At 44.3% G+C, this 26992-nt stretch overlaps 7 protein-coding genes across 13 annotated transcripts; 4 read left to right on the forward strand and 3 right to left on the reverse strand.

The window, feature by feature from the left end:
• Positions 1 to 1148: 1148 nt before the first annotated feature.
• LOC131879128 (DNA topoisomerase 3-alpha-like) lies at positions 1149 to 9658 on the forward strand (the record flags this gene model as incomplete). Its single annotated transcript, XM_059225359.1, is given in 7 exon segments — positions 1149 to 1358; positions 1427 to 1850; positions 1917 to 2092; positions 2228 to 2408; positions 4792 to 4899; positions 5738 to 6236; positions 9416 to 9658. Coding segments are annotated over 7 exon segments (1746 nt in total), but the record flags the coding sequence as incomplete, so codon positions are not given.
• On the reverse strand, positions 3151 to 5648 carry LOC131879135 (uncharacterized). 4 transcript variants are annotated; one of them, XM_059225380.1, is made up of 3 exons: positions 5551 to 5628; positions 5178 to 5432; positions 3151 to 4938 (listed from the first exon to the last, which is right to left on the reverse strand). In XM_059225380.1, exon 3 carries the CDS (start codon positions 4722 to 4724, stop codon positions 3558 to 3560), a length of 1167 nt encoding a protein of 388 aa, XP_059081363.1. In that variant the 5' UTR covers positions 4725 to 4938; positions 5178 to 5432; positions 5551 to 5628; the 3' UTR covers positions 3151 to 3557. The 4 variants fall into 4 exon arrangements, with proteins under 4 accessions (XP_059081363.1, XP_059081370.1, XP_059081355.1 ...); XM_059225387.1 differs by lacking the exon at positions 5178 to 5432 and having other exon boundaries at positions 5551 to 5648; XM_059225372.1 differs by lacking the exon at positions 5551 to 5628 and having other exon boundaries at positions 5178 to 5469.
• Positions 9659 to 10491: 833 nt separating the features above from the next.
• LOC131876932 (protein HEXIM1-like) lies at positions 10492 to 12288 on the forward strand. Of its 2 annotated transcripts, none has more exons than XM_059222478.1 (2): positions 10492 to 10664; positions 11046 to 12288. In XM_059222478.1, the coding sequence occupies exon 2, from the start codon at positions 11056 to 11058 to the stop codon at positions 12076 to 12078; it is 1023 nt and encodes a 340-aa protein (XP_059078461.1). In that variant the 5' UTR covers positions 10492 to 10664; positions 11046 to 11055; the 3' UTR covers positions 12079 to 12288. The 2 variants fall into 2 exon arrangements, with proteins under 2 accessions (XP_059078461.1, XP_059078467.1); XM_059222484.1 differs by having other exon boundaries at positions 11052 to 12288.
• A 601-nt stretch (positions 12289 to 12889) lies between these two features.
• LOC131888884 (E3 ubiquitin-protein ligase ZNF598-like) lies at positions 12890 to 16393 on the forward strand. The gene is made up of 6 exons (XM_059237835.1): positions 12890 to 13270; positions 13539 to 13787; positions 13864 to 14075; positions 14149 to 14261; positions 14328 to 16057; positions 16136 to 16393. The coding sequence occupies exons 1-6, from the start codon at positions 12980 to 12982 to the stop codon at positions 16283 to 16285; spliced, it is 2745 nt and encodes a 914-aa protein (XP_059093818.1). The 5' UTR covers positions 12890 to 12979; the 3' UTR covers positions 16286 to 16393.
• Positions 16394 to 16413: 20 nt separating this feature from the next.
• Positions 16414 to 17993, forward strand: LOC131888895 (uncharacterized). The gene is made up of 4 exons (XM_059237846.1): positions 16414 to 16751; positions 16816 to 16937; positions 17012 to 17344; positions 17403 to 17993. The coding sequence occupies exons 1-4, from the start codon at positions 16664 to 16666 to the stop codon at positions 17991 to 17993; spliced, it is 1134 nt and encodes a 377-aa protein (XP_059093829.1). The 5' UTR covers positions 16414 to 16663.
• A 23-nt stretch (positions 17994 to 18016) lies between these two features.
• On the reverse strand, positions 18017 to 22862 carry LOC131888875 (uncharacterized). The gene is made up of 3 exons (XM_059237824.1): positions 21178 to 22862; positions 20940 to 21088; positions 18017 to 20849 (listed from the first exon to the last, which is right to left on the reverse strand). Exons 1-3 carry the CDS (start codon positions 22423 to 22425, stop codon positions 18095 to 18097), a joined length of 4152 nt encoding a protein of 1383 aa, XP_059093807.1. The 5' UTR covers positions 22426 to 22862; the 3' UTR covers positions 18017 to 18094.
• Positions 22863 to 23989: 1127 nt separating this feature from the next.
• On the reverse strand, positions 23990 to 26364 carry LOC131888906 (uncharacterized). Of its 3 annotated transcripts, none has more exons than XM_059237874.1 (6): positions 26210 to 26364; positions 25993 to 26111; positions 25668 to 25771; positions 25403 to 25600; positions 24557 to 24703; positions 23990 to 24483 (listed from the first exon to the last, which is right to left on the reverse strand). In XM_059237874.1, the coding sequence occupies exons 2-6, from the start codon at positions 26046 to 26048 to the stop codon at positions 24059 to 24061; spliced, it is 930 nt and encodes a 309-aa protein (XP_059093857.1). In that variant the 5' UTR covers positions 26049 to 26111; positions 26210 to 26364; the 3' UTR covers positions 23990 to 24058. The 3 variants fall into 3 exon arrangements, with proteins under 3 accessions (XP_059093857.1, XP_059093848.1, XP_059093840.1); XM_059237865.1 differs by having other exon boundaries at positions 25993 to 26114; XM_059237857.1 differs by having other exon boundaries at positions 25993 to 26364.
• Positions 26365 to 26992: the final 628 nt, after the last annotated feature.

Raw genomic sequence — 26992 nt, forward strand, 5'->3', positions numbered from 1 at the left:
TATCATTTTGAGACTACAAGGTAAAATTTGGGACAGATAATATGGCCATTCAACTTCAAATCGTTTAGCTTAGGTCTTGGGACAGTCAAATTTGCCAAGCCAAGCAGCACTCAGATAATGCTATGATATACATGAGAGTGACCTGCACCTCCATAGATGAAGAGGTCCTGGCTCACCACCAGCTCCATTTAAACAAAGCTTTAAGCTATTCTTGTGTTTCTTCCGATTTCTGTGAGTAAGCTGGCTTACATTAAACTTTGAACGGAAAGCTTGATTACCTAGACAGGCTATGAGGAAGCTGGAGGGTGGGTGATCTTTGGGATTGGTGGCGGACTTTTGGAACAAATCTCTCTTCTTTTTTGCCATACCCAAGGACCACGGCACCCGTCAATGAAAGCGGCTGGAGTGAGAATAGGTAATTTGTAACCCACATGATTGGCAGCAGATATAATGACAATATTACAATGTGGCATAAAAAAAAAATGTGGATTAAGAGTTCGAATTTTTGGTAAATACACACTTCTACGGTATAGGCTGTAATCGCAGTTTCATTACTTGTAAGTTGAAAGCTATGTCCAAGGTATATGAAAAAATAGTATTAAACTCGAATTTCATAGCAATGAATGGTTAACGGTGAACGTTTAAAATAGAGGGTTTATCTTGTCCAATTTTTCCTGTGTAATAGATAGATAGATTTCAGGAGCACTTTGATCATGATTGGATAATGTCGGCATTTAATCTTTGAGTTAGCATCTTGATATATCAAAAAATTCATGAACACGAAGTTCCTCAGGTTCTGAGTTAGCAAAAGCTTGTTTTCACCTGGACCTGGGCGAATTAGAGAAGACATGACATAGATAGTCAATAATGTTACAGAGGCCAAGCTGCAACACGATAGCGTGAGTTGGAAGAAATACAAAAATAAAATGGAAAGGCTTGTAGGAAATCATCATATCGGTTCGAATTTATAAGAAAAGAAGGGACCAAGAAAAATATATAGAAATAAAAACATGAAAAATAGAGCAAAGCAAATATTTTCAGTGTTAATTTGTTATGTTTACTAGAAAATGCGAAACTTTATGTAAAGAAATAACTTATGTTTAAACAAGCTTTGTCTTACAATTCTGTTTCAATTTAATTCCCATCAGCGTGAAGGGTTCTCCAAATTCAATAAGCTCTACGAATTCCGATGTCAAGTCCAAGGTCAAAACTGCGACATGACCATGACCTCCGTGTCCGGTCATCTCATGGGGCTGGATTTTGGCCCCCATTACCGAAAATGGTATTCGTGTCAACCCTCCCAGCTCTTCGATCTGCCCGTGGAAAAGAAATGTCCCGATAATATGCTGCCTATTAAGGTAAGTCATACCTATATGCATCGAGTTGATGCAGAATTGTCCTACTTGAATCTCTCTCCCTCAATTAGCGAACCTTAGAGCGGGAAGCGAAAAAGGCTCAATGGTTAATCATTTGGACGGATTGTGATCGAGAAGGCGAAAACATCGGCTTTGAAGTTATTGATGTGTGTCGAGCGGTGAAACCTAGCTTGAAGATATTTCGGGCGACCTTCTCCGAGATCACACTTCCGTCGGTCACGCGCGCTCTAGAAAATCTGGGACAGCCCAATCTACGGGTCAGTCAGGCCGTCGATGTAAGACAAGAATTGGACCTCCGGATTGGCGCGGCCTTCACGCGATTTCAAACGATGCGCCTTCAAAAGAAGTTTCCCACCAAATTGGCTAATAAGCTTCTTAGTTATGGAAGCTGCCAATTTCCCACCATGGGCTTTGTGGTAGAGAGGTACAAAGCCATCGAGAACTTTGTTCCCGAGGCATTTTGGAAAATAAGAGGTGATTATTCATAACCAAGGAAGTTTTTAAACAGCATTCGATTCCTACTTTGCCCACCAATTTTAGTGTTTCACAAAATCGACGATGTGAACGTTGAATTCCATTGGAGACGCTTAAGACTCTTCGATGAAACTGCTGCACAATCTTACCATGACGTTTGCCTAGAAAATCCAATAGCTAAAGTGGAGGATTGCAAGAGTAAACCCAAGAGCAAATGGCGACCTTTGCCAATGGACACTGTGGTGAGTTGAAAGGAAGGGAATAGTCAACTAATGATAAAACACTTCATTTTCAAACAATTTTTTACTACTCTTCGAATCTGAGGCTGTGGAAGAAGTGAAGCTTGTTGCGTTTTATCCTGTCCTTTTCATATTAAGGAACTCGAAAAGCTTGGCGCTCGGAAATTGAAACTGTCGGCTAAAGTTGTGATGCAGGCCGCCGAGAAGCTCTACACGCAAGGATTTATCTCATATCCCAGAACGGAGACCAACATTTTTCCAAAAGAACTCAATTTGCGACCTCTGGTGGAAATTCAAACTCGAGATCAGCGCTGGGGAGGTAAGAACATTGTCAAAAAGTCTCCTTTTTCGTCTTGCATATCGCTATCGAGAGAAGGTCTCTAATTTGGGACTTGCCATTGCTCAGAAGATAATCATAAGTACTGATGTATTTCGAACCCCAATATCAAGTCTTCTAATTCAAACAATTACGGTTAGGGCTACTTATTCGAATGAAACAGATTTCAAAAGGACGACTAAAAAAGCTCAAGTGAATTTCAGAACGTGACCTTATCATTTCAAGACCAGGGTTGCATCAAAACTTCATTTGATTTATGGTCGCACATCTGTATATCTTTTTTGCTCCGAATCGAAGGGGGCTCTAACTGAGATCCCTCAAATTGAAAAGCTGGCTTCCCGGTTCGAAACACCTCATTACTTTTAAGCTATTTACATGAGACTAGAACGACCACAAACCTTGTGGGTGACGAGGGGAAATAAGAATTACCATTCTGATTTGAATTTACCATACCATATCCATTTACAATACCATTCACCGTAAGCCTAGATAGTATTTCCTACTTTTCGCATCAAAAAAAGGTTTGTGCCATTCATAATGCGTTGTCAAATTTAATACATAGTACATATATATATGGAAAGAACCCTCGTTATTCGAGCTTTAACATTAAGTGAAGATATTTTTTTTTTTCGTTTGATCCAATGTTCTAACGTGTGTGAGAGTTTAATCATTCAGTCCATTATGGGAGAGTGGGTAGCAGCCGATGAGTGGAGGAGTCGAGAAATTGTGTTTATGAATTGATTGGAGATATATTTTGTCAAGGGCAATGTAATCGATCGGGGCAACGGTTCGCATAGCTAGTAGCCCGGTTATAAATCCACGTTATGTGGGTTGGAGAATCAATCGTAGCTTATTCATTATAGCAGTGTAACAAGCACATCAAAAACGGTGACCTCAACAATAGTGATGCAATATTTAGTAATCCAACAGGAACTGAGAACAAAGTCGCTAAACGCCGTCATTGTCATGTCTGGAAAACATAGTGTCAGAGGAGGAACAAAAATGAAGAACGGCTAAAGCAATTCGTCGCATGGATTGATGATGACTTCTTTTTTATATGGATGTATTTATGCTTCGTTTTTGCCAGAAATGCCGTTTGGAATGGTGGCCATTTGGAGGATAACATCTCTTTCAACCAAAGAACTTACCGATGCCACCCAACAACCCACCTCCCCCGGTGTTGGCTTGCTTGGCTGGGCTACTGGTAGTATATTTGGCCCCGGATTCTTGGATATACTCCTCGTACGCCTTCTCTCTCTCTTGCATGAGCTCCACGGTTTCGTTGATGTCTTGCTCGAGTTTCTTGCAGGCCTCCTCGTACTTCTTCTTGAGCTCGCAGAACTCGCCTTGAAAATTCTCCAAGTGCTTTTTCTTCTCCGAGAGTTTCTTCTCGCTGGACTTGATCTTAGTTACGCATTCGGTGTTCGAGGTAACCGCAACCATGCATCGCAGTGTGTACTTGACGGATTGGAACCAATTGTCACCATAGACGCAAAACAAGTGCTTGCCCGGAAGGAGACTCTTCACGTCCAGATCGTAGGTGTCTAGGATCATGAAGACGGGAGGAACCTCCTCGTCCAGATGCTTCATCATCGAGAGCGGCATGGACTCCATGAGGTGATAGCGACCGAATGGCACCACGTACAAATTAGCATCGGAGTGCTTCTTCCGTTTCTGACTTTCTTCCACCATGGTGACATGGCCGTCGTTGTCAAAGAACACCACCTTGAACTTGTCGTTCCCTGCCGAAGTGCAACACACGATCACACCGTGTTGGAGATCTCGCTCGGTGATGTCCATTCGGTAGAAATGGGCATTTTGCCGTTCCACCGTGGCTGTGATGGTCTGACCCCATTCCAAATCCACTACTTTGGGCACGCTAAACCCGGGGACCTCGGTTTTACCTTGTCCAATGTGTTGTGCGGACGTGAGAACCTTTTGGGTGATCTCAGTGGGCACAGGGATGCCGGCTTTACTGACTAGAGCGCCGAAGAGTCGTCCGACCGTACCCAAATCCTCCACGTTGACCGAGCCCAAATCTTGGACCGATCCTTCTTCGCCGTGCAGATCATATTGCCGCTTCTTGTTGGGATCTGACAGGACTGCGTAAGCGGTGGAGACTTCTTTGAACTTCTCAGAGGCCTCCTCGTTCCCCGGGTTCTTATCTGGATGATGCTTCATGGCCAGTTTTCTGTAAGCATGTTTGATTTGGCCTTGATTGGCCGTGCGCTCCAGCCCCAGGATTTTGTAGAAATCCCGTCCTTTTTTCGACTTGCTTGGACTACCCTTTTCTGACATGGCGTCTGTCGATCAGTGAGATTCGGGAGGAAAGTTATCCCACTATCTCTCTCGGTTTCGCTTTCAGATTTCGCGGGTGGAATTCTCCAACATGGACCCAATCCCAGACCAGGCAAAAAATCGGACCAAGCTCATCCACCGATCCACCCCACCAAATTAGCCGCCAACTTGTCAGGTAAATATGTCAAATTTGTGACTCTTCAAGTCAACGGATCTGGAATCCCAAAAGCGAAATGGTTAGTTCATCTTGATGCACAACAACCAATCTATCCATGATCCACTTTTGACATCAATAGGTGACTAACGTTGTTTAAATAATAATAGGATGCTCGCATGACAACTTTCTAGAACAATGAGCAGCTACGTGCTTTCTCTATAAAGTGAGTCTCGTGATCAGAGTCCTCCATTACGATTTTCTTCATGAAACATTTGTGCCAGGCCTTTGAAACTTACGACTAGATTATGAGGGTCCGATATGATTCTGGCCGGTTTGGGGAAGCAATTTCACTTGGCCGTTTCTTGTACCTAGCCCCAATGTGAAGTCAAACGCAGTCTTTGAACTTCTTCGACAGAGGGCAAGAAAAATCGATAGTAATAGCTGAGCTAGAGGACACACGGGACACACGGGACACACAGTCCAGGAGAGTGGGAAGAGAGCGAAGAGAGCCTTTCGATTCGACCAGGATTGCCAGAGAACCCAATAATACCCTTCAAGGACGGACAGAGCTGAAGTTAGCTGAATTCGAGCGAGCTCGAAGTTTATCCTCATACTAAGCCCTTAATTGGTGGATTTTATCTCTTCAATTGAATATTGTGGCATGTTTACCTTCAAGTTTCGTCGACCAATAAACATGTAGAGCTGCATGCAGTACGTGTGATAGGAGTGAATTGCGCTGCCAAACTGAGGTCAAATTCCATGTTTGGCCCCGCACGATGACACACCGAGTCCTGAGCAGGATTGGTGGAAAGCGTGGGAAATCTGAATGCTGAGATTGGCTTTTGTACATTTGCAGGGAATGAAGCCCGGGTTTACGAGTTGATTGTGAGGCATTTTTTGGCTTGTGTGTCGCAAGATGCCTTGGGCAAGGAGACCACGGTCAATATCGATATCAATGGAGAGAAATTCATTGCCCACGGCTTGACCGTGGTCCAAAGGAACTATCTCGAGATCTATATCTATGATAAATGGTCGGATAAGGAGATTCCGGATTATGTGCAGATTCACACCTTTGAGCCTTCGCAAATCGATTTGACCCCAGGTCACACTCAACCGCCCAACCTTTTGACCGAGGCCGACCTGATCTCTTTGATGGATAAACACGGCATTGGAACGGATGCGACGCATGCTGAGCATATTGAGACGGTCAAGAGCCGCGATTACATTGGTGTACAAGACCGCGATAAACTCGTACCTGGGGTGATTGGCATCGCCTTATGTGATGGCTACGATGCCATGGGCTTTGAAATGTCGAAGCCCAACTTGCGAGCCGGATTGGAGGCTGACTTGAAAAGGTGAGTTTCCATATGATAATTCAGCCTTGATCAAGGATTCCCTTGAACCATCCAACTCGGTAGATCTTTTCGATTATATGTGTTGATTCATAGGATATATTCAAAAGAGGCATAACATTACCCGTGCATGCGATTTAGATAATCAAACAAATCCTGACAAACTCTTTGATGGATAAACACGGCATTGGAACGGAATCTGATTCACGGGGGATGAAAAAAAATCATTCCAGAAAAAGTGCCATGACCAGCTAGATGTCAAAACTTAGTTGTAATTGCAATTATATTTTCATACAATTTTGATTTTTATTGATTAAATTTAAATTCAGAGTAATTGTAATACGATACATTCGGATCAATCAAATGAAGCTTTTTCAATTACAAATTACAATGACATTTTTGCACCGATGGCACGTTTTCAGGCAGAGACTTTTAAATCATTCCTAGATATACTATATCGTCGTTTAGCACACAAAACCTTGTTTTTAACCGTTTTCTCCGCGTTTTTTTGGTATGTTCTGACAAATATATCTCATCAAATTTAAGCGTCTTTGACGAATCCCAAATGCTTAATTAAAGGATTTTGGCACGGCATTTTCTACAAAATAAATGCAGGCAATTTTCTTTGCAGTTCAAACACAGATGTAGCATGGTAAGAAGTCAAAAAATGCCTAATTTCAAAGCATGTCCGAAGAAAAAAAGAAGATGGTTGAAACACCAATAGCACCATCCCGACAATGAAAGTAAATGCTGCTAAAATTACAAAACAATTTCATAAAAACCCTGAGGTTAAGTTATAATAGCAAGCCAAAATAGCAAGAAAATTGCAATTTTCCACCTGAGAAAAAGCAAAAGTGATTGAGGTGTAATTAAATCACCATTGAAAAGTAATTGTAAGTGAACAAGTTTGAAAAGAAAGGGATTATGATCGCAATTGATCATATTCTAAACCAATGCATTAGTAATTGTTTACAATTAGAAAGTAATTAACGCAGGTTTGCTAACTAACCACAGAGTGTTTGACTAATAGACTTTTTAAATATTTGTTACAAGATAGAAACAAACCTCTATTTGCAAATATGTATTGTTGATAATACAAAATGTTAATTTTAATAAAGAAAGCTACTTATTTCAACGACAAATGCAATCAATAACAATTATAAAGTGCACCAAAAGCCTTCAATCACCTGTCAACTACAATTTTTCTAATAAAATACTAGTTGATTGGTGCCTAACCCAACAGTTTTGAAAGAAATGTAACATTAAATTGTTTGGAAAAAAATTGGTGATATGTAAGCAAGCAAACGTTAAGCAGTTCTCTACACTTGCAGAGTGCACAGAACCTGAATAATAACTGAAATGTAGTTTTTAAGTGTCATGATTTACAGTGAGTGCGGTAAAAAAATTGAATTTTAAAAATACTGATTGATTAATTGCCAGTATTCAGTCAAGCTCGTCGTAGTAAAATTGAAATATTTAAAACCATATAACCTAACACTCAAGAGATCAATATTTTTTCAACATTTAGGGCAATAAGCCTAAACAGCATTTGCATAATGTCTATACATCATATTTTATTCTATAGTTACTTTTACTCCTTGACATGACCAAGAGTCGCAATAAAGATTATTATTAACCAAGTATAAAAAGAGGATAGTGCGAGTATTTTTTGTTAATATATAACATCTTTTTTTTCATCAGGAACCTAACTTTTTTTCAACATTTAGTAGATCCCATTTGCATGCTGGCCAATAATACAAAAATATGTTTTCCCCAAAAATTCATTTATTTTGACCTAATAAAAGCATGGGGTATGTTTGCGCACTTAGTATGTTCACTTTGGATAATTCTTTTGCCATGATTCAACAATTGGCAAAATAAGCTTTTAAGTCAATGATGCCCATCACTGTACTCTTGTAACCTAAAACAAAAATTATAGTTACCTTTGAGGTTGTTTTGGTTTGTTAAAGCAAATTCTAAAATGATGTACAAATCATTAATGAGCCAGCTGAAAACTTTGCATGCCACTAGGATTGGAGCTTGGCATGGAATGTACAACTCTGCAATCTTGCAGAAAAAGAAATATTAGATTATAATTGTGTTGAAAAAGATGGCAAACATTCCTTATAATATGTTTGGCCCCTTTTATACTATACTATTATAAAAAGATCATTTTTTTACTTAATGAAACATGAATTTAAAGAACCATCTCATTTTTATATTACTAATTTAATTTTCCGGACAAATGCTTGTTTACCTTAACTAAAATCAACCATTTGTGACAAAATAGCAGGGCATTAATCAATCGTTCCTCAATACAAGGAACGAATTACAGTTACAGTTACATTAGTCAAAAAAGTAATTCGTTACCCAACCATTACTAGAAGAAAAATGTAATGGCGATACTCTTTGCAATTACTTTTACTAAAATTTTAGATGACCAATAACTTATGTTTTACCCCATCCAGTCCATTCTTCTCAAAAGAAATTGAGTTTCTCGCGCCCTAGCCATGACAAACAATGGCAAATTTCAGTACCTATTAATATTGATTGCTTTTTTGTCGATTGTTTCTACGTTTCTTCCCAAGGTCTATTCATCAAGCAAAAACCAAAACTATGACCATTTTTTTGAGAAACTATGTGTCTAAACTAATATCTTTTAAATAAGAAAAACTATAAAGTAGTATCTGATTAAAATGTTCCACATATTTTCTTGCTTTCATCCATTGAACACCATTCTGGAAGTATATAAATATTTTGCTTTACAAATAGTACATATATATGTAGCTTCCGCCCTTCTCTTTTTATAAAAAGAAAAATTGAATACATAAATTCAATTTGATTTCTTGTTTTACCCATTGAACAAAATATTAAACCCGCCGATTTCAACTTTGTGGTATTTCAGTAGGTTCCTGAAGTTAAGCAAATCATGGTAATACATTGCTACTCATGAATGGCTAACAAACAAAACTATTTAGCGCTGATGGAAAGAAAAATTTATTCATTACCCATTTTAGAGACATTGCCTTGAACATGCAAGGTTTAAGATGAAAACCATTTTGCGTCTGTGACAGTTCCCCTCATTTACCAACATTTTTCGTATCCGTGACTTTCTTTGAGTTTAAGAATCTTACTCATTTCGGGGACATGGGTTCATTAAAAAAAATTACTTTTGATTACAGTGTATGTGAAGGCGGGAGACAGCCTGACGTGGTGCTTAGGGAACAAATCGCCAAGTATAAAAGCTTGTTCCAGATAGCCGCTCAGCAAGTAACCAAAATTGACGAGGCGTGTGCCCGATACCTCAATGAAGTTCCTCAGAATCAGTAGAGGTTGTTTTGTTCAATGACCCACCTGACTTCTGTACTTATACCTTTGATTTGTCACATGAATTCATTCAGATAAAATAAATTGCTTGTTATGTACCTTCCTTTCACACAAAAACTTTTAGCGTTAGGTTTCAAAAGACTGACCCATGATTGGCTCACCGACTGCGCCAACAGCCAATCATGCGTCTGAGATTTCCTTTCTTCACATGCTACTTACGGACTGTAAGTCGATAAACGTTATTCTCCACCGATTAGTTGGCAGTGCTCATTTTTAAATTCGTGACAAACTATTAGAACGGTTCTGAGACAGAGTTTAAGGGCTATTAATATCGTTTTAGGTTAGGCTGGGTTAGGTTAGCTCAGGTTAGGTTAGGTTTGATAAGGATAGGTTAAGTTTAAAAAAAGGTAGCACCGCCAACTAATCGGTTGAGAATAACGTTTACCCTGTAAGTCCATTCGGTCCATTCGTCCAAACCCAAGGGTGACCAATATGGGCATGACCATCTCGAAACATCCGCTTTCTCAATTATTATATTCTAATCTCCGCGAACCAGTATTAGTGAAAAATTGGTAACTTCTTCCGATTCTAGGTCTCCAATTATCTCGCTCGGTCGAGATAAACCTCCATACTTTATTTTCAAAGTCCAGGATGCTCTCATTTGAGTCCAACACAATCTACTGCCCAATACGCTCTAACATTAAAGCGATTAGTGGCCTGTCAAAGTCCATGTTGCAATGAATTTCGGGGGTCCGATTAAGCCTACTCGAGGCCAAGATATCACCCTGGTTCCTTCACAAAGACCAAGCCTTCTTCCATCCATGCCAAACGGAGAAGAAACGTCGGGCGTGTGCCTCTTCTCCAGATCAAGCCTGATATTTCCTTCTGCTTGAAGGGCAGGAGAGAGACTTGGAGAGCGCGCTCGTCCTCATCATAGATTTGACGACGGCTCTGAAGACTCAAGAAGAAGAAGAGGCGACGACGACGTTGGCCATCCATCCAACGATTTCTGCAGTCAGGTTATAGCTTAACAGATCGAAACAAGTCTGTTCGTGAATCCCGGATTGAGTGAAACTTGAGCCTTACATTTTTCGACAGGATCTGGTACGTATACATTAGACATATTTATCCTGTAAATCTAAGTTCCATCCAAGGCCTTAAAGTGGGTCGAAATTGAGTTGTAAGTGTGACGGCCTAGGGCAATTTGGGGTCATGGTGCAGTAGCCCATTCAAGGGCTGGCTGCCTGAGAGTTGAGCAAGTAGGCAGTCGGGCTGGGCAAAAGAATTAGCCTTCTCTTTCTCAGTGGCTTGGCAGGGAAATGTCACGTGACCAAAGCGCTAAATACGAAATCTATGGGACCAATGTAACGATGACCCACCCGATACATAATTTGTAATTGGTCCCGAATACAGACTGGGAAATGAAGTTTGAATGCCTATAACTGTAGATGTTTTAAATGTCTGACTGACTGAATGCTATTTCAGATCCAGTTCGATGGCCGAAGGTGACCAGGCAGTGGAACTGGTCGATTCCCAGGATCATTCCGCGCTACACTCTGAGGACAGTCAAGAATTAGCCCTGTTCGATATGATGCCTCCACCTGATCTCTTGTCATCGCCTGTGGATGAAAATAGCTGGAAAAAGAAGCATCACCGAAGAGCGAGGAAAGGTCGGAAGCGCCTGTCCACGGATTTGTCTAGTCCCAAAAAGATTGAAATTGATGAAAACACAATCAAATCCCCAGAAGGAGCTCGAAGCCAGCTTAAATCACCTACCAAAGTTCCAATGAGTTCGGTGGCTCGTTTGGGTGTCCCTCCCGGGTCCAAAAAGAAACGACCGGTCTATTTGAGACCCACTAATGGGCCCCTTTTAAACGCGCCTAAGAATTCCACCCAATTTATTATCGACGATCACGAGAGTGATGCCGATCTCTACCTTGAAAATCCGGGTCAATCCGGACATGGAGGAGTTGAATCTCGGTCGACGCCAGCTCGTCGAGCCCCACCTTCACCCAAAGAAAATGACCGAGAGAATCTCTCACCCGATGATGACTCGTTTTGGGCGGCCTATTCTGAGCGAGATTTCCAATCCGTCTATGAGACTGCCCACCACGAAGAAGTCTCAAAGTGGGATCGGAAGAAGCTCTGCGACGAGATCTCCTCGTTGGAACGCCGCCAGAGGGAGCTGGTCAACATCCTAGCCCGTGTGGATCCCGAGATCTATGTTCAGAAACTTCAAACTGAATTGTCAAAGCTCCAAGAGACCAATCGTCGATTGCGTCAAGAGCAATCGGAACAGAATCCGGCATTACCGGATAGTAGTTCCATGACCTCGGGGGCAACCACTACCACCACCACACCTACTCCCCTACCAGGGGAGGAAGACGATGAAGGCCAAGGCGGTTCCAATTCTGCGCGGGAAGAGAGTTCAACGATAGATGCCACTTCGCCCGTGAATGGCTTGAATGTCGGGCAAGCCGATGTCGAAATGCCCCAATCACCCGTGCGCGATGGGTGAATTAGCGGGTACCGCCATTGAGCATTTCGTTTCCAAGTACAAATGTCTTGTCCATACCACCCATCCACCCTGTTTAAATATTATGGCGAATGAGATTTATTCCATTCGATCTCTCTCCCTCCTCACGATTGATAAATGAAAATATGAAAATCCTTAGCTAGCGTGGCCATCTAGTCGAGACCCAAGCCAATAAATGAAAAAAAAATACCACTTGAAAGTGAATCCGCTCAAGTTCTTTTACAATAATGTCCGTCATTGACTAGGTTGGGTAAGTTCGATCGACCTTCAAAAGCTGTCCCCTGTAAACTACTGACTTTTGACCAACAGAGGTCGCTATAAGTTCGTTTCCCGTCCTTTTTCAAGTCCTTGTGGATTTCGACAACGTGACGTGACGACATGGGTCCAGAAGAGACAGGGATGCCGCTCTAGCCTATTGTTGGACAGAGGCGAAGGCCATCGATCCATCCATCCCGAATACGATTTGCCAACCTCGATTGTTTTAAACTTGAGAGGCATAAATTGAATAAGCTGATCACTGTTTCGTCAAAAACACTTCCGAAGTTTGACAACTGCGTGTACTTTCATAGAGGTAATTAACCAGCCTATTTGTCCTTCACAAATAAGTGCTTAATATAATTTCTAGCCCCTACTCGACACAAAGAGATCGAGCAACTCTTAAACTAATGCCAGGTTCTCAATCAACCCTTCTATGGGCATTCCTTTCAGATCGGAAATCCAACGCTACCACCAAATCCACACCACTAATAAATTTGACAGTGCCAGTAGTTCGTTGGTCGAGAGTCTAGCTGATGGCAAGCCTGAATGAAAATCAGTGTCGTCGAACGAGCGAAAAGAGCCCAATGTCAAGGAGCAACTCCGTCCCATAAAAGCAACAGATTCAATGGCTCCCAAGAACCCGCCACGCGGATCCCGAGGGCCAGGCCGGGGACGAGGTGGCCGTGGAGGTGGTGGAAAGGGTGGGGGGCCCTTGCCACCCCCTTTAAGCACGCCCCTGGCTCGAGAGCGATTCGTTTCGGAATCCGGCGAAGATGCGTGTCCCATTTGTCTGAATACGATGGTGATTTTTGCCACGGGCAGGTGCAATCACCCCGTGTGTTCGGAATGCTCCACCCGCATTCGGGTCTTGTGCGAGAAGTTCGAATGTCCCATTTGTCGGCAGGACATGCCCAAGGTACGCCCACACACCCAGGGATAGTTCAGGATAGGATCAGAGGGCTCAAACTTGGAGTTTAGGGGTGATGAAAACGAAGTCCGTATTTGGCAGTTGAGCGATTTGAATTGTGATCCCCAATCGCTCGAAACTCAGGTTTCTAGTGGGAGTACGCCTGACTTTGAATTGTCCGGGTTGAACCATAAATAACGACGTAACCGTGAAAGTTGTAGACGTTATATGTTTCAAGATTGGTGTTGAATCAAGCCCGTTTCCTTGGCACTTCTAGGTGATCCACAGCCACAAACGAGAGCGTTATGAGGACCTTCACGATAACCCCACCTTCAAACTGTTACGGAAGCATCGGATTGGTTTCGAAGATGAGGCCATTGAGCGCTCTTTCCAAGACTTATTAACGCACCAATGTCAAGTGTGTGGTCCGGAATTGGCGCCCTTTCGGTCGTTTTCCCAACTGGAGCAGCACGTGCGTCGAGAGCATCAACTCTTTTACTGTGATCTCTGTGTTCAGCATCTAAACGTAAGCCGCCAACCAACGAGGGGTTATTCATTCAGTTCTTTGAGCTCGAGAGTGTTATTTTGATTTTCCTTGCCAGATGTTCTCCCATGAGCGTAAGTTCTATAACCGGAGCGATTTGGCCACCCATCGGCGAAAAGGCGACCCGGATGACAAATCTCACAAGGGACATCCAGAATGTGTGTACTGTAGTACGAGGTTCTTGGACAAGGACTCCTTGTTCATGCACGTTCGGCGCGATCATTTCTTTTGCCATTTCTGTGATTCGGATGGAAGACAATGCTACTTCGGGTGAGTGTGTTGGCTCAAGTAAAAAAGCAGGATCCTGACTAAATTCAATGCCTCTCGATCCAATTCCTAAAAGAGAATATGCGGATTTGAGGATACATTTCCGCGATGAGCATTTCCTGTGTGAAGAATGTGATGGGGCCAATGAGCGATTCACGAACGCTTTCCGCACCGAACTCGACCTGAAAGGTGCGCAGAGATTCAAAATGTCCAATTATCTGAAGGAGGAAAATGAACCAAGTTTGTTCTTTTTAGGTCATATCGTGGAAAAGCATCGATCGGGTTTGTCCAAAAATGAGGTGAGGCAAAATCGAACCGTGGGTTTGGAGTTCAATTATGGCAGTCATCGAGACCAACAAAGACAAGATGGCCGGGGGCATAGAGGTGGGGAAGGCGGGGGTGGAGGTCAAAGTCGACGAGGAGGAGGCGGGGAAGGTCGTTACCATCGAGACCGTGATCCGTCACCTCCCGAATACGTGGATCAGATTGACAGCGGCGTTCGAGATGTAACTCCTCAAAGCCTGCCAGATTTTTCGGGAGAAAATTTTCCCACCTTAGGTGGTGGAGCGACGGCGGGAGCTCAAGGTGGGGCTCGAGGTGCCGAAGCCAATACAGCCTCTCGTTTCGCCAAATCAAGCGGAAGAAATGTTGATTGGCGTCGGAACCAAGATCCGGCGAAAGAAGATTTCCCGTCTCTGCCGGGAGCGTCAACTAATGGAGGGCCAGCATCGTTCTCAAAGCCTTTGGGAGCATATCGGAAAGCACCTCAGGCCGTTCAGGGAGCACGTACTGGGAAAAGAGTCGAAGATTTTCCAGCCTTGGGTGGTCCTTCAAAAAATCTTTCTCAGTTCAAACCGCCTCCTGTCGCTGTCTCCTCCCAAGTTTATCGCAATACCATTCAGCAGCCAGCTTGGTCCGCTGGCTCAGGATCGAACAAGGAGAACCAAACCAATGGCCCTGGGAAGAAACCTGCTCCTCCACCCGATTTGAGCGAGCAATTTCCCGGCCTGGGAGCCCCATTAGTTCGAGCCCCATTAGTTCGACCCACATCCGCGGAATCGGTCAATGGAACTAAGAGTAAAAAGGGAAAGAATAACACGAATAAGAAGAACTCTAAAATTGTGCAAGATAAGGTGCCCTCGTCGTCGTTGAAATCAGTGGCAGAAATGCTCTCATCATCCCCTTCCATGAACTCTAACCATAGACTGGACGACACGGAGAAAGGTTGGAACGAGGTTCCAGTCAGTCAATCTAAGAAATCTGAGCCCAAATCTGTCAACATGGACTTTCCAGTTACGACTTCGAACATTCCTGGACTGAGCTACGACATGGAAGTCAAGGTTAAACCCGAACCCACAGTGAAAGTTATCCCGAAAGTTCCAAGCATTCCAAAGGAGGATTTCCCAACCTTAGGTCCGTCAGCGTCGAAATTGGACTCTCGATTCCGACCGAACTCGGCCCCAGTCATGAATTACTCCGTCCACAAGCAAACCATCAGCCCTCAAAGAGAAGTCACCAAACCACGTATCACAATCAATAACATTCAAGATGAAAGCGCATTTCCAAGTTTGGGGCCCACAGCCAGGCCCATTAGTGCCAATTTTCGAACTTCTCAGAAAGTCAAGCAAACCAATAGCTCCAGCTCTTGGGGTGCACCTTCGCAAGCTAAGGCCCCACCCCCTGGTTTGGAGCGAAAAGTGGGCAATGGACCACCTCCTGGCTTTGCCGGATCTCGATCATTTAAGTATGAGCAACCTCAAGGCTTCAAGGAGCGAAACAACCAACTTTTAGCCATGATATCGAAAGTGCTGGGAGGGAAATCCTTGGAATTCAAGGAGTTCAAAGACATGTCCATTCAATATCGCACAGGAAAACTGGATAGCAAGAAATACTACAACCAGTGTGTGGCCTTGGTATCATTGGACAAGTTCCTGCAGTTCTTTCCAGAATTGATCGCTCTCCTTCCAGAGATAAACATGCAGCAGGTACACATGGTCGTATTTTATTTCAAAAATGCATCACTTCCAAGAGAAGTATTTGAAACTGGCCCTTGATAATTGCAGGAACTCCTCAAGATTCACCAAGAGGCTAATCCCCAATCAGAATTGACTTTAACCGCTTGTCAAATCTGCCAACAAGTTCTGAGACTGACCGATTTAGAAAGTCATGAGACCACTCACGCGTTAGATTCGGATTTCCCAGCATTGGGATGACGATCTTCGCTCATGGAATCATGACCTCCGTTCGTGCCTTGCCTTTAAGGCTAAAATATATTTTTGTCGAACTTCGAATAAATCATATGCCAGAAGGTCCAATACTTACTTTATCGTTCCATTCAATTCCATAGGTAAACTCCTCGTTAAGGAATTTCTTTTACCTGAATGAAGCGTAATGAGTTTATCATGCTCGAAAATCGAAGGGCGCACACACACTACCTGAAAAGTTTCCGCCTCCATGAATAATTAATGGCTTTCTTTGGTCAAACATTCAATCTGATTGTGTGAAGTGAGGCCTCATCATGAAAGAGCGACACCCATAATTTGGGCTCCGTTTTAGTTCAAGATTGGTGACGGAACAGATTCGCTCTTACAATGGGTGACAGCAACAACTCCAATCTCACAGAAGATAAACTGGAGGCAGCATCAGAGTCGTCTGAGTATGACGAAGACGAAGATCGAAGTCAGGTCCTTCGAACCATGCTAACACAATTCTTGCCCTCTTAATATGAAGGAGTTCATTGCAGAATCTCAGATATCCCGGTTTCTGGGTTACACGCCCACGGCACCCCCACCAGATTTTCGAAGCATATCTCCGTCCATAGACAACAAAAACGATTGGAGGCCCAGTCGCAGAGGATCACCCAAGGTGAGAACATACTTTCCAGAGGATCCAAAACGTTTCCAACGGCATCTTAATCACATTTTACTCACATGTGGTAGAAAATCCGAGTCGAGAAACTGAATTGGAAGGCCGAGCCGAAAGTGCAAACCAAGCACGAAAATGCCCCACGGCTTCGGGGAGACTCGGCCGGAAGAGCCCAACCAATCTATTCCGAACGACTCCAATGGAATGCTCAAGCCAAAGTGGATGCGCATAACCCCAAATATCGACGCAACAGCGATTCCAGTGTCCGAACTGCAGTGGTATTTTCAGACAAGAAGTTTTGGAAGGCCTCGCCCAAAGTGGATAGTCGAAACCCTCTTTACGACACGAGGGGGCGGAAACACACGCCTGATGACGAGCAATGGCCGACCACACCCGACAAGAATATGGTATCACTAAGGCAAGGCACTATGAGGAAGGAGTTACCTACAAGTTTTCTCTTTCTAGCCGGGTTACGACACCGCTCGATATGAAGATTTGGATGAGGAGCAAAGAAGAGCGTATCTGGGAGAAGATCGGGAATCCAGTGGATATCACAGTCATCATGACAGTGTCAAATTGGCCGATTCAATCCATGATTCAATCGAGAATCGGGACGATGAAAGGTCGATCAACTCGGAGGAAAATGAAGAAGAGGTAGAGGAAACGGTCACCGATCAGAGTCCTCGGGTTTCTTCAGTTACATCCAAGGTGTCGTCTGATATTGAAGACGTTTTCAATCAAACCGAAACCATGACGGATGTCAATTTGCACCAAAACATCTTCACCGTTCAACCCCGACCACTTGGGACATCCATGAGCTTGGAATCCAGTCAAAGATCGTTCAGTGCAAGTAACTCTTCGACTACAATGAGCGAAAATAAGTTGGACAAAGAGAATGACTTCCAAAAAAGTAGAGAACAACAAGATCCAAAAGATTCCTCTGATGACGGCGACGACCCATGTTGTCTTTGCCCGTGTTGCTGTTGTTGGACCGTGAGGTGCGAATCTCAAAAGAGTCGGAAGAAAAAGCGTTCTTCCCAAGTTGGGGTAGCTTAAATTGAAGGGAAAATATACGGAAATCCATCCACACATCAAGGGGTTTAATTCCACGATTCACTTCAATTAACGCAGTAATACCATAAATCAAACACACAAACCTAGGAGCGTTCGTATTTCCCCGAGTAGTCTTTCAACTCTCTGTTCAGATTCGGTCTGTGTGATCTTGATCGGATCCAAGCTTTGATCTTGGAATTAAAATCAAAAGCATCGCTCCTCGGGAGTCGGCCAAAACCTAAGTGACAGTACACCACTTGATAACGAAAATCCTTAAACCCCTCCACTTCTCGAGCGCAAACATAGAGCTTCGAGCTGGATCGGCGAATTATGCTCCATTTAGATTCCTTGGGATTAAATGTGGTCCCAATCCAAACTCGATTTGTAGCCAATAGAGCTCGCTCATCATTGGGACCTACGGAAAGAATGGCGAACCTCGAGCAAAGCTCCTTATAAATGACTCCGGTTGTGCTCTCATCCTTCAAGGCATAATAGCCTTTCGAACCTTGGGGTTGTTCCAATTGGTGATGCGGATCCTGGTTCGACACCAATGCCTTCGAGGATGAGGCTATTGCACCTGACGGTGTGACAATATCATCATTTGCTCTTGACTCGATGAAATCTCGACAAGACTCAACCACCTGTTTGTAGATGGCAATCTTGTCCGGTTGGATTGCAGATTTGTCCAAGGGTTCTGGGGTGGGAAGGATTTGCCCGGCTTTCCATACACTCGTGCCTAAGTATGGGACACAGCTCTTTTGGTCGATGACACACGCATTGAACTGGACCTCGTCACCGGACGTGAGAACTTGATTGATGGACAGACTCCGATCTGCGGCCGAGTGCTCGGCAGATACCTTAAGATCATACGTATCGAACAAGCAGTAACGTTGGGGCATCCCATTGTGAAACCCGTGGATGAGGCCAAAGTTCTCATTTAAAGCAAACTTGAAGATCCCGGTTGAAAGTTCGAGGTCGTAGAGAAGTCCGTTAGCCTCGCACGCTTCCTTGAGTTCGCCCTGCAAGTTGGCAAACCTTTCCCACTTGGTGATGTCGCTGTAAATCGGCACCATAAACGCCGAAGAGAAATCCAACTTCTGGATTGCGTTAAGCTTGTCACTCGGAAGAGGTCCCTTCACGCTGACCCCATTCGAATGGGCAATAAGCTTGACAGGACCGGGGGCTTCCACTTCACACACATGTGCCTCCAGGTCCAATTCCGTTCCGTGATCCTCTAAGTAGCCACACAAGTCTTGGGAACGGGGTAATGCTAAGTGGAGACCGTCTAACTCGTAATAGATATATTGTGAAGGATTGGACTTGGCTTGAAGGAGAGCCACGTCTTTATTGATCAGACTGACAAATCGGGCTTGAAGATGCATCTCAGGCAATGGTTCACGCATTCCAACGAGAGCGTTGGAATCCAAACCCATGAGAGGAATGGTAGGCTTCAGAATCTTAGCCTGTAGCGTCTCTTTTTGAATCGGACTCAAGACTCGCTCCAAGTAGGCACTCGTCCGTTCGCTCATTCGATCAACCTCGTCCCGCGTTGGCATTCTGCTATTGTCGTCCACGCTAGTCACACGGATTGCTAAACCGTGAATACTAGGGACGTCGCTCTTCTCCAAAGGCATAACAGTACACGACAATTTATCTCCGATCTTCAAGCACGTGGACACTGAGCAAGACCTGCTCAAGAAGAACACATGGGATTTGTACTTGGACAATCGGAGAACACCGCCCGTGATACGCCCGGGAAATTTGGTATTATCGAGTATGAGTAGGACCACTTCGCCCAATTCATCCTCCAAACAACGATTGCTTCCACTTGTTTCACCCAAGAGAGGATTATCTGTGGCGTAGAATTCTGGGAGATTCTCCCCCACTGAGGCCACCACGGTGCGGTAGATCTTGATCTTGTCCGAGTGGATTTTGTCCTTAGAAACGGATTGGGGTTGGTTTTCTGGGGTAAATAACCTATTGTCCGCCGACCACACTGAACTAGCCAGATACTGAATCTTGGCGCTCGCATCGACCAAAGTGCCATGGAATCTGACTCTTTGGCCCTCTTGGATGACCTGGAATAACTTTTTTCCATCTCGTGAAGCGGTGGTAATCGGATCTATCCATAAGTCGCACACGTCAAACAAAACTAAGTTGTAATGGATTTTAACAAGACCAAAGTTTTCATCCAGAATGCGAAATAACTTGCCCTCTTTGGCGTCGTAGTAATCAGGGAAGTTATCGCTTTTCCCTGATTTGGACATGGTGGTGGTTGAATCGGGGACTTGGACCGACAACATTTCATTGACGTCATGATACTTTTGGAGTAAGAACTCGTCCGGCTGCTGGGCTGCATTGATTTGATCAGGGCTTGGCTCGAACCGGTCACTACACACCAGTGTGGCAAGGTTTGGAATCATTTTTTGGTCGTCCACCAAGGTAGAAATCACTTTCACACACACGCCAGGCCCAATTATGTCATATAAAGACGATTGGACCTTGGGAATCATTTGACCCACCGTGAAAAGACATAAACCCGACTTGTTACCCGACGGCGACAACTCGATGAGTCCAGAGCCCTCACTCAACACCTCCTTCACGAGCCCGAGTGAGGGTAGTATTGGATGAGCTCGGACATTATGACCATGCAAAGGGTGCTCAGTAGGAAACAAGGGGAATTTCAAAGGCTCTGGCTCCAAATCTGAGATGAATTTTGGATCTAATTGAGGGAAAGCCGTTCTGGATTTCCTCAGGAACTCGTTGAGTTTCAAATTCAGCTCCTCACGTAACCTGGTGTTCAGATAACCGTGCGAATATTCGCCACGGCTACCCAGTAATCCATCACCGCCCTTGAATCTGCAATTGAGTGGTAAGAGAACATTGATTGAAATTGATTGGCTCAGGGAAGCAGATGTTCATTGTCTAAAAACCGTCATCGCTTCTTACTTGGTGGGACGTGGCGCACTGCGTGGGATAAGAAACGGATTCAAGGACACGACCACGGCTTGAAGTTCGAGGACAGCGGCCTTCAAAAAGCTTCCCTTGGTTAAAACGATACTTCTGGCCGTCAAATTGACTTCCTGGTTGACTTTAACCTGAAAGATTCATATTGCATCCATATCATCGTTTACATACCCCTAGGGATGAACAACCACTTCCTTGCAATTAGGTATGTCACACTTACGATATCGTTGAGCGGTTTATCGCGATACACATCTGATAAAACGGCTTTTTGACCGTCGGCCAAGTACACATCGCTCCGATGAAACATACAGAAGAAGCGATCCTGTTCCGAGCCAATCAAAACCTCGATCACGCCAAAATATTCATCTTTGATCTCCCAAACTTTAGCCCGAGCATCGCGCATCTCTAATCGGTCCAGACCGTTTATTGTTAAGGGCACAATGGTGTCCGGAGTGGTCCGCTCGTGAAATTGGCTCAAAAAATCCGATTGGTTGGTGATGGGCTCCATGCGTGATGGGTTTTCTGTGCTATTGGGCCACACGGTCATGGCCAAAAATTCGAAAAACGGGCTGTTCACCTCGACGGCATTAAAAAATACTTCCGACCCAACGGGCAAAAGTCGATCAAGGCAGGCTTCGGCCCGGCTGACAATATCGATGTATCGTACGGGCGGGCCATAGACATCCCCGTTGATCGTGTTGGGCACAAACGTGACGCTAATGTGAAAATAAACGGCAAAAAAAGGACCATCCCGTTGGTTGGGTTGATAGTCGAGAATCCCAGCCGTGTCTGAAATGTACTCCCGAATTACCCCGAGTCCCCGCGTGACACTGTGCGCATGGGACGGGGGAAACGGCTCGGACAAGTCCGGATCGCGTGCATCCAAGTCCGAGATGTCTAATCGAACCCGAGCTCGCGCCCCGCCCCGAAATGTCGGGGAAGGGGGCAACGAGAATGGGTCGTTCACGAGCGGCTGGCTGGATCCGGGCCAAAGTCCACTGGACCGGCCCGCATCCCAAGCCGAGGTGCCACCCATCAGCAACGGCAGCGGATCGTCGTCGTCGGGGGCCGAAAACGACGGTCGGAAATGGGGTCGAGGCAAGGCATGACGCCGCATGGCCTGATCATCTCGGACACGTGCCCCTTCCAACCCACTTGGGTAGCCTCGAAACGCACCCCCGGGCGGCTCAAAGCCCGCGGGTCGAAAGCCACCACGGGGGCCTAAGGGCGGAGACGGCGATCGTCGCCGATAGCGTTCTCGGGAGCGCGAGCGGGAACGCGAACGTCGGCGGCGAGACCGCGCAGCACTGAGCGCCGCTCGCGGATTCAGCGCGCGATTATCGCGGCTGTGTGAGCGGGACGAGCGGGACGAGCGAGGCGGGGGTGAGGGCGACTGATAATCCCCAGGGCCACTCCCTTCCAAACCCGCTCGTCCGCGTCCATGACCCGGGGGTGCCCAAGACGACATGAAGGTGCCGATGGGCGGAGACGATGAGTAATCCGGTCAAGCTGAATGAAGACGACCTGGTCTGGGATCTGAAGACTCTGAGACTCTGGCAATGGCGACTTGGAATCGAGATTTTACGGAACCAGGGATGAATCTAACCGGCCAGAGCCAGGGGCTTAGCCGCCCGCCACTTGGGCCTCCTTCCTATTTGGGTTAGTCAATGTGAGCCCGATATGAATGGGCACGAGAAAACCAGCCACGCCGACAGACAGACCACTAGGACCCACGACAGAACGACCAAAGGGTGGAAGGTGTGGATCAAAATCCGATCCGCCCTTCATTGGCGAGTCTCGCCTGGCTTTCCCTGGTTTCGATGCCACAAGTGTGTTGAGCTGAGGGTTGGATAATGGTCGGGATTGATTCTCTGCCTGCAGGCAGACATTGCACACATACGTACATACGTACACACATGCACACAGACAACTACTGACTTTGTGTGTTGTTGATCTCGAAGACTGCAGGCCTGCCCATGGAGTGCGTGCGTCTACTCATGGAGGTCTGCTACATGGCAGGTCAACTCGCCCTCTAGTTTTCATGTTTGCCGTCCAGAATATCGAGCTGAGCTGTGTGGCCTGGCGACCCTGAAGGCACGTCGAGGGTCTCTGGTCTAATGAAGACTCTCCAGATGCTCCAGATCACAGATCATATAAGCAGTAGATGTCGCATTGGCCCGACCTCAGTGCAGAGGAAAATGGATTTTGTGTCAACAACTCTGTACACCAAAAAAGAGGAGGGTGACTGCTTGATCAGTACTAATGACCTACAATTGCTGAGCCTTCAACGAGCGCTATCAGTGACAAACTCACTCGGAATCCGGCCACGCTGGCGGATGAAAAAGCATGAGTCACTGTACACCAAAATTTATCTTCCAGCTGATGAAGGCAAGCGTTCGCATTTTTCCTTGCGCTATGCGAGGTCTAGTCATTATATGGTCTGTGCTACAGATTCACCCAGTTCATTGAGTTCCCCTCTCGGTGACCCCAAGGTTTGCGACACTGTTCTCGTGTTTCAAAATATTCTATATTAGGCTGTACATTTATGTACGTGACAGTAACTTAATTCGATCATCCATCTGAACACGAATACCAATTAGCACAAAGACGTCAGACCACGTCATAGAAATATGACCCCAAAGCACTCTCGGTTTCAACATCAACCTAATGACACTCATCCTTTCAGAATCTTTACATCAACCAACTCCTTGCCAATGAATTGACAACCAGTTGCAACACTCGAATACACTCGTGAAGCAACACTGACAAGTCAAGGGTGGGGGAGGTCTGCCCACGGACTTCTAGAAATATGGACTGGGAACGAGCTTCTCGCCAAATCGGCATACCAAGAGCAGGCCGAAAAATTCGAATGGATAATAAAAAAAATAAAAAAAAAAAAAAAAATTAAATTAATTAAAATTAAAAATTAAATAAAAATAAAAAAATGGAAAATAAGAAAAATTTGCTTCCGTTCGCAGTCCACATCTCTAGAAGTCTGTGGTCTGACGTAAAAATCATCTGACATTTCCATGTCTAATTGCGTTTCTAATTCATGTTAATAAAAGTTTAAAGTATCGATCTTCAGTTATTTCAGTATATAGTCATAATAAGCTCGAGTCCTCTTCCATATTGGATGATAATGTTCCCCGAGACATCTTCAATTTAGACACCTTCCATTGGAGCACGGCAGTGGGCAGTGAGGGCAAATCGGCTTTAATTTGTTCCATCTTTAGGCTCAAGTATTGATCCTCCAAGGTTTCTCTCTCACAATCGCCGTCTTCATTTGGGTGCGATCGCTTCCGTTTGGCGTTTTCAAATCCAGATCCCGAGGACCCTGAACTTGATCTCAAGTATGCGCTTTCATTGGCTCTCAAATTCGAATCATTCCTGCTTTTCCGCAAACGGTTTGTATCCCGTAAGCAAACGACAACTTGAAGCTGCAAAGGTGGAAATCTTCCAATCGTCATCATCAACGTGCCTTCCAACTGGAGCATCCAATTCCTCGCCATCTCTTTATTGCCCGAATCTGAAACCAAACACGTTCGTTACTGTCTCTGGAAAATTTCGTTGGTTTAGAATGAATTTGTTTTTGATCTCACTGTGCGGTTCCGAACTGAAACATAAAAATCGGATTTGAATCTCGTGGACAGCATTCATATTGAGGATCTCCACCGAATAGTGACCCGATTCATCTTTCCTGTAACAAGGGTCTATAGCACAATCCACAACTTCGAAAGGACAATGATCTATAATAGAAAGTGAATCCAAAAAAGTGCAGGAGATGTTATTCGGATACACACGAGCTTCAAATCAGATCTGCTGAATTTATTGAGCTTTCAGTAAAGCTACATACAATCCAAATGGAACATGACGCAGAAACTCAAAGCAATCCCGGACATAATGAAGAAAAATACTTCCATGTTATCCTATTCTTTTGTTTTTGTTTTTTCACGGGCTTTTCTAACCGCTACAGGGAATGTAATCCCCAGTACTATTAAAATGAAAGGTTATAATTCGTCTATTTATTACCTTTCAATTTTTGTATGATATTTGGTCTACCAACGAATTTGAGTGGGCAGACCGAGCTAGTCCTTGAATGTAAGGTTGATCTGGTATGCTATCTAAAAATTTGTCCAAGTCTGACTTGAAAGATGCTACCGGATCAACAAGGCCTACGTATTCCCTACGAATATCAGAGGGAAGCAAATTAAACAATGAAGGAGCCCGAGAAAGAAGAGATGTGGACTTCATTGTTCGAACTAGCCTGGATTCTCGAAGGCTTGAAGGTGCTCTCAAAACGCACATTAAGCCTCTACGGTCACTAGAATTGACCCTAAACCCAGGGTTGGGACAAAAAAAAAACAGGGTTGGGAAAAAATTCACTTTTGATAAGTTACAAACATGGTGCCCTCTAAAGAGGCATAAAATTAATGTAAATCTCTTACCGTGTTTAGGATTCCTATGTTTTTCACACGCCGTGATAGGAATTCTTGTGTACTGTAAATCGGAGTGCCGCAAGGATATCGTTAGGGTATCATTCGTGGTCACAGATGGACTGTTTCGTCTGAGAAGTACGATCTGATTGCGAACCACTTCCACTCGTTGTGTATTAGTGTTGTATTGAAGAACCTTCTTTTTGCTACCTGCAAAGCGATTTAGATGATTATTTGTGTATGATGATGGCATCACCCACCACAGAATGTGGCTTACTGGGATGTTGTACAAGCTCATAGGGCGAAGCAGAATTGGCATCAGGTAGTGTATCTCCGATATTCCAAAGTGCGTTAAAAGGGGCCTCATCTTCCAAATGCTCCCTGCAATAAGATATCAATTGTGGTACTTCAAAGCGAATGGCCAATTTGTGAGTTGTTTTCACCTAGCAAAGGCCTTCGTTTGTAGGCATTGTTCTTTACCAATTAAATTGAGGTCTTAGATCATCAAAACCTTCCCTCATATTACTAAACATAATCTAATTAAAAACGATGATAATCAGAGAGTCTTGAGTTGAACAATGCCAAAACTGAGGCTTACGCACGTTAGGTTGAAACTTCCTTCGATGGAATCCAATGAGATCCCACGTTGAGTTTCCATGGCTGGTAGGATTTAAGATGGCGTCGAGATAAAGAATGTCTATAATGTGCCACGGTTGTGCTTCTTCTTGTAAACCAAGAAATAGAGATCGTGAAGAATAAGAGCCCGTGGCAATATTCGACCAGCGACGAATGTTTAAGGCAAGAATGATGTTATTTTACCATTCTATAGATGATCAAATGATCATTTATTAATTACATAATACTGCACACTTATTTTCGTTTGGCAAGTGTATCTCTGTCGTGTTAATGTTGCTTGTGGGCACGGTGAGGCAGTCGTCTGGTAAGTGATGTTGTCAGTGAGGAGACCAAACAGAGAGTGAGGCCATAAATGAGGTTGGGTGAAAACATTATGATTCAGGGCTGCCAGATGGCATTTTGACCAGACATATTTTGCTACTTTATTTTCAGTTACAGTCTTACAAACCCGTGGGATGGAGAGGGAGATATTTTGCTGAGGGCACAAAAAATCAGATATTTTTCAGGGTTTTTGGAAACGTCTGACAGAGAAATTTTCCAACCTAGCTAAGGGGCCAAATTTGACAGACTTCTTGCGTTTTTGTCTGTGTTTCCAATTCACCCAATTTTTTAATCGTTTTTTTCCACTTTTTCGACTTTTCACTTAATAATTTTCATATTTCAGGACAATTTTAGCCTCTTTAATGGCATTTGATTTAGAGCTGGTTGGATCGGATAGACCTAGATTGACCAAATTGACCCACAATCTTGGGATTCGGATTCGGTCGGATTGAGCATTTGTTCGGATTCGTTTTCGGATTCGGATTGGTGAATGAAAAGTCAAATGAGTTCGTATCCGATCGGATCCCAACCTGATCCGAAAGTTCAGGATAAACTAAATGCATGCCAGCTTTTTTTGAAATCAATTTCTTTCACAACTCTCGGCGGGAGATAAAGAATATCAAAATCACAGTCAGGGCTTGAACC

The sequence above is a fragment of the Tigriopus californicus genome, chromosome 1 (assembly GCF_007210705.1).
Source record: "Tigriopus californicus strain San Diego chromosome 1, Tcal_SD_v2.1, whole genome shotgun sequence".
NCBI classification, from domain to species: Eukaryota; Metazoa; Arthropoda; class Copepoda; order Harpacticoida; family Harpacticidae; genus Tigriopus; species Tigriopus californicus.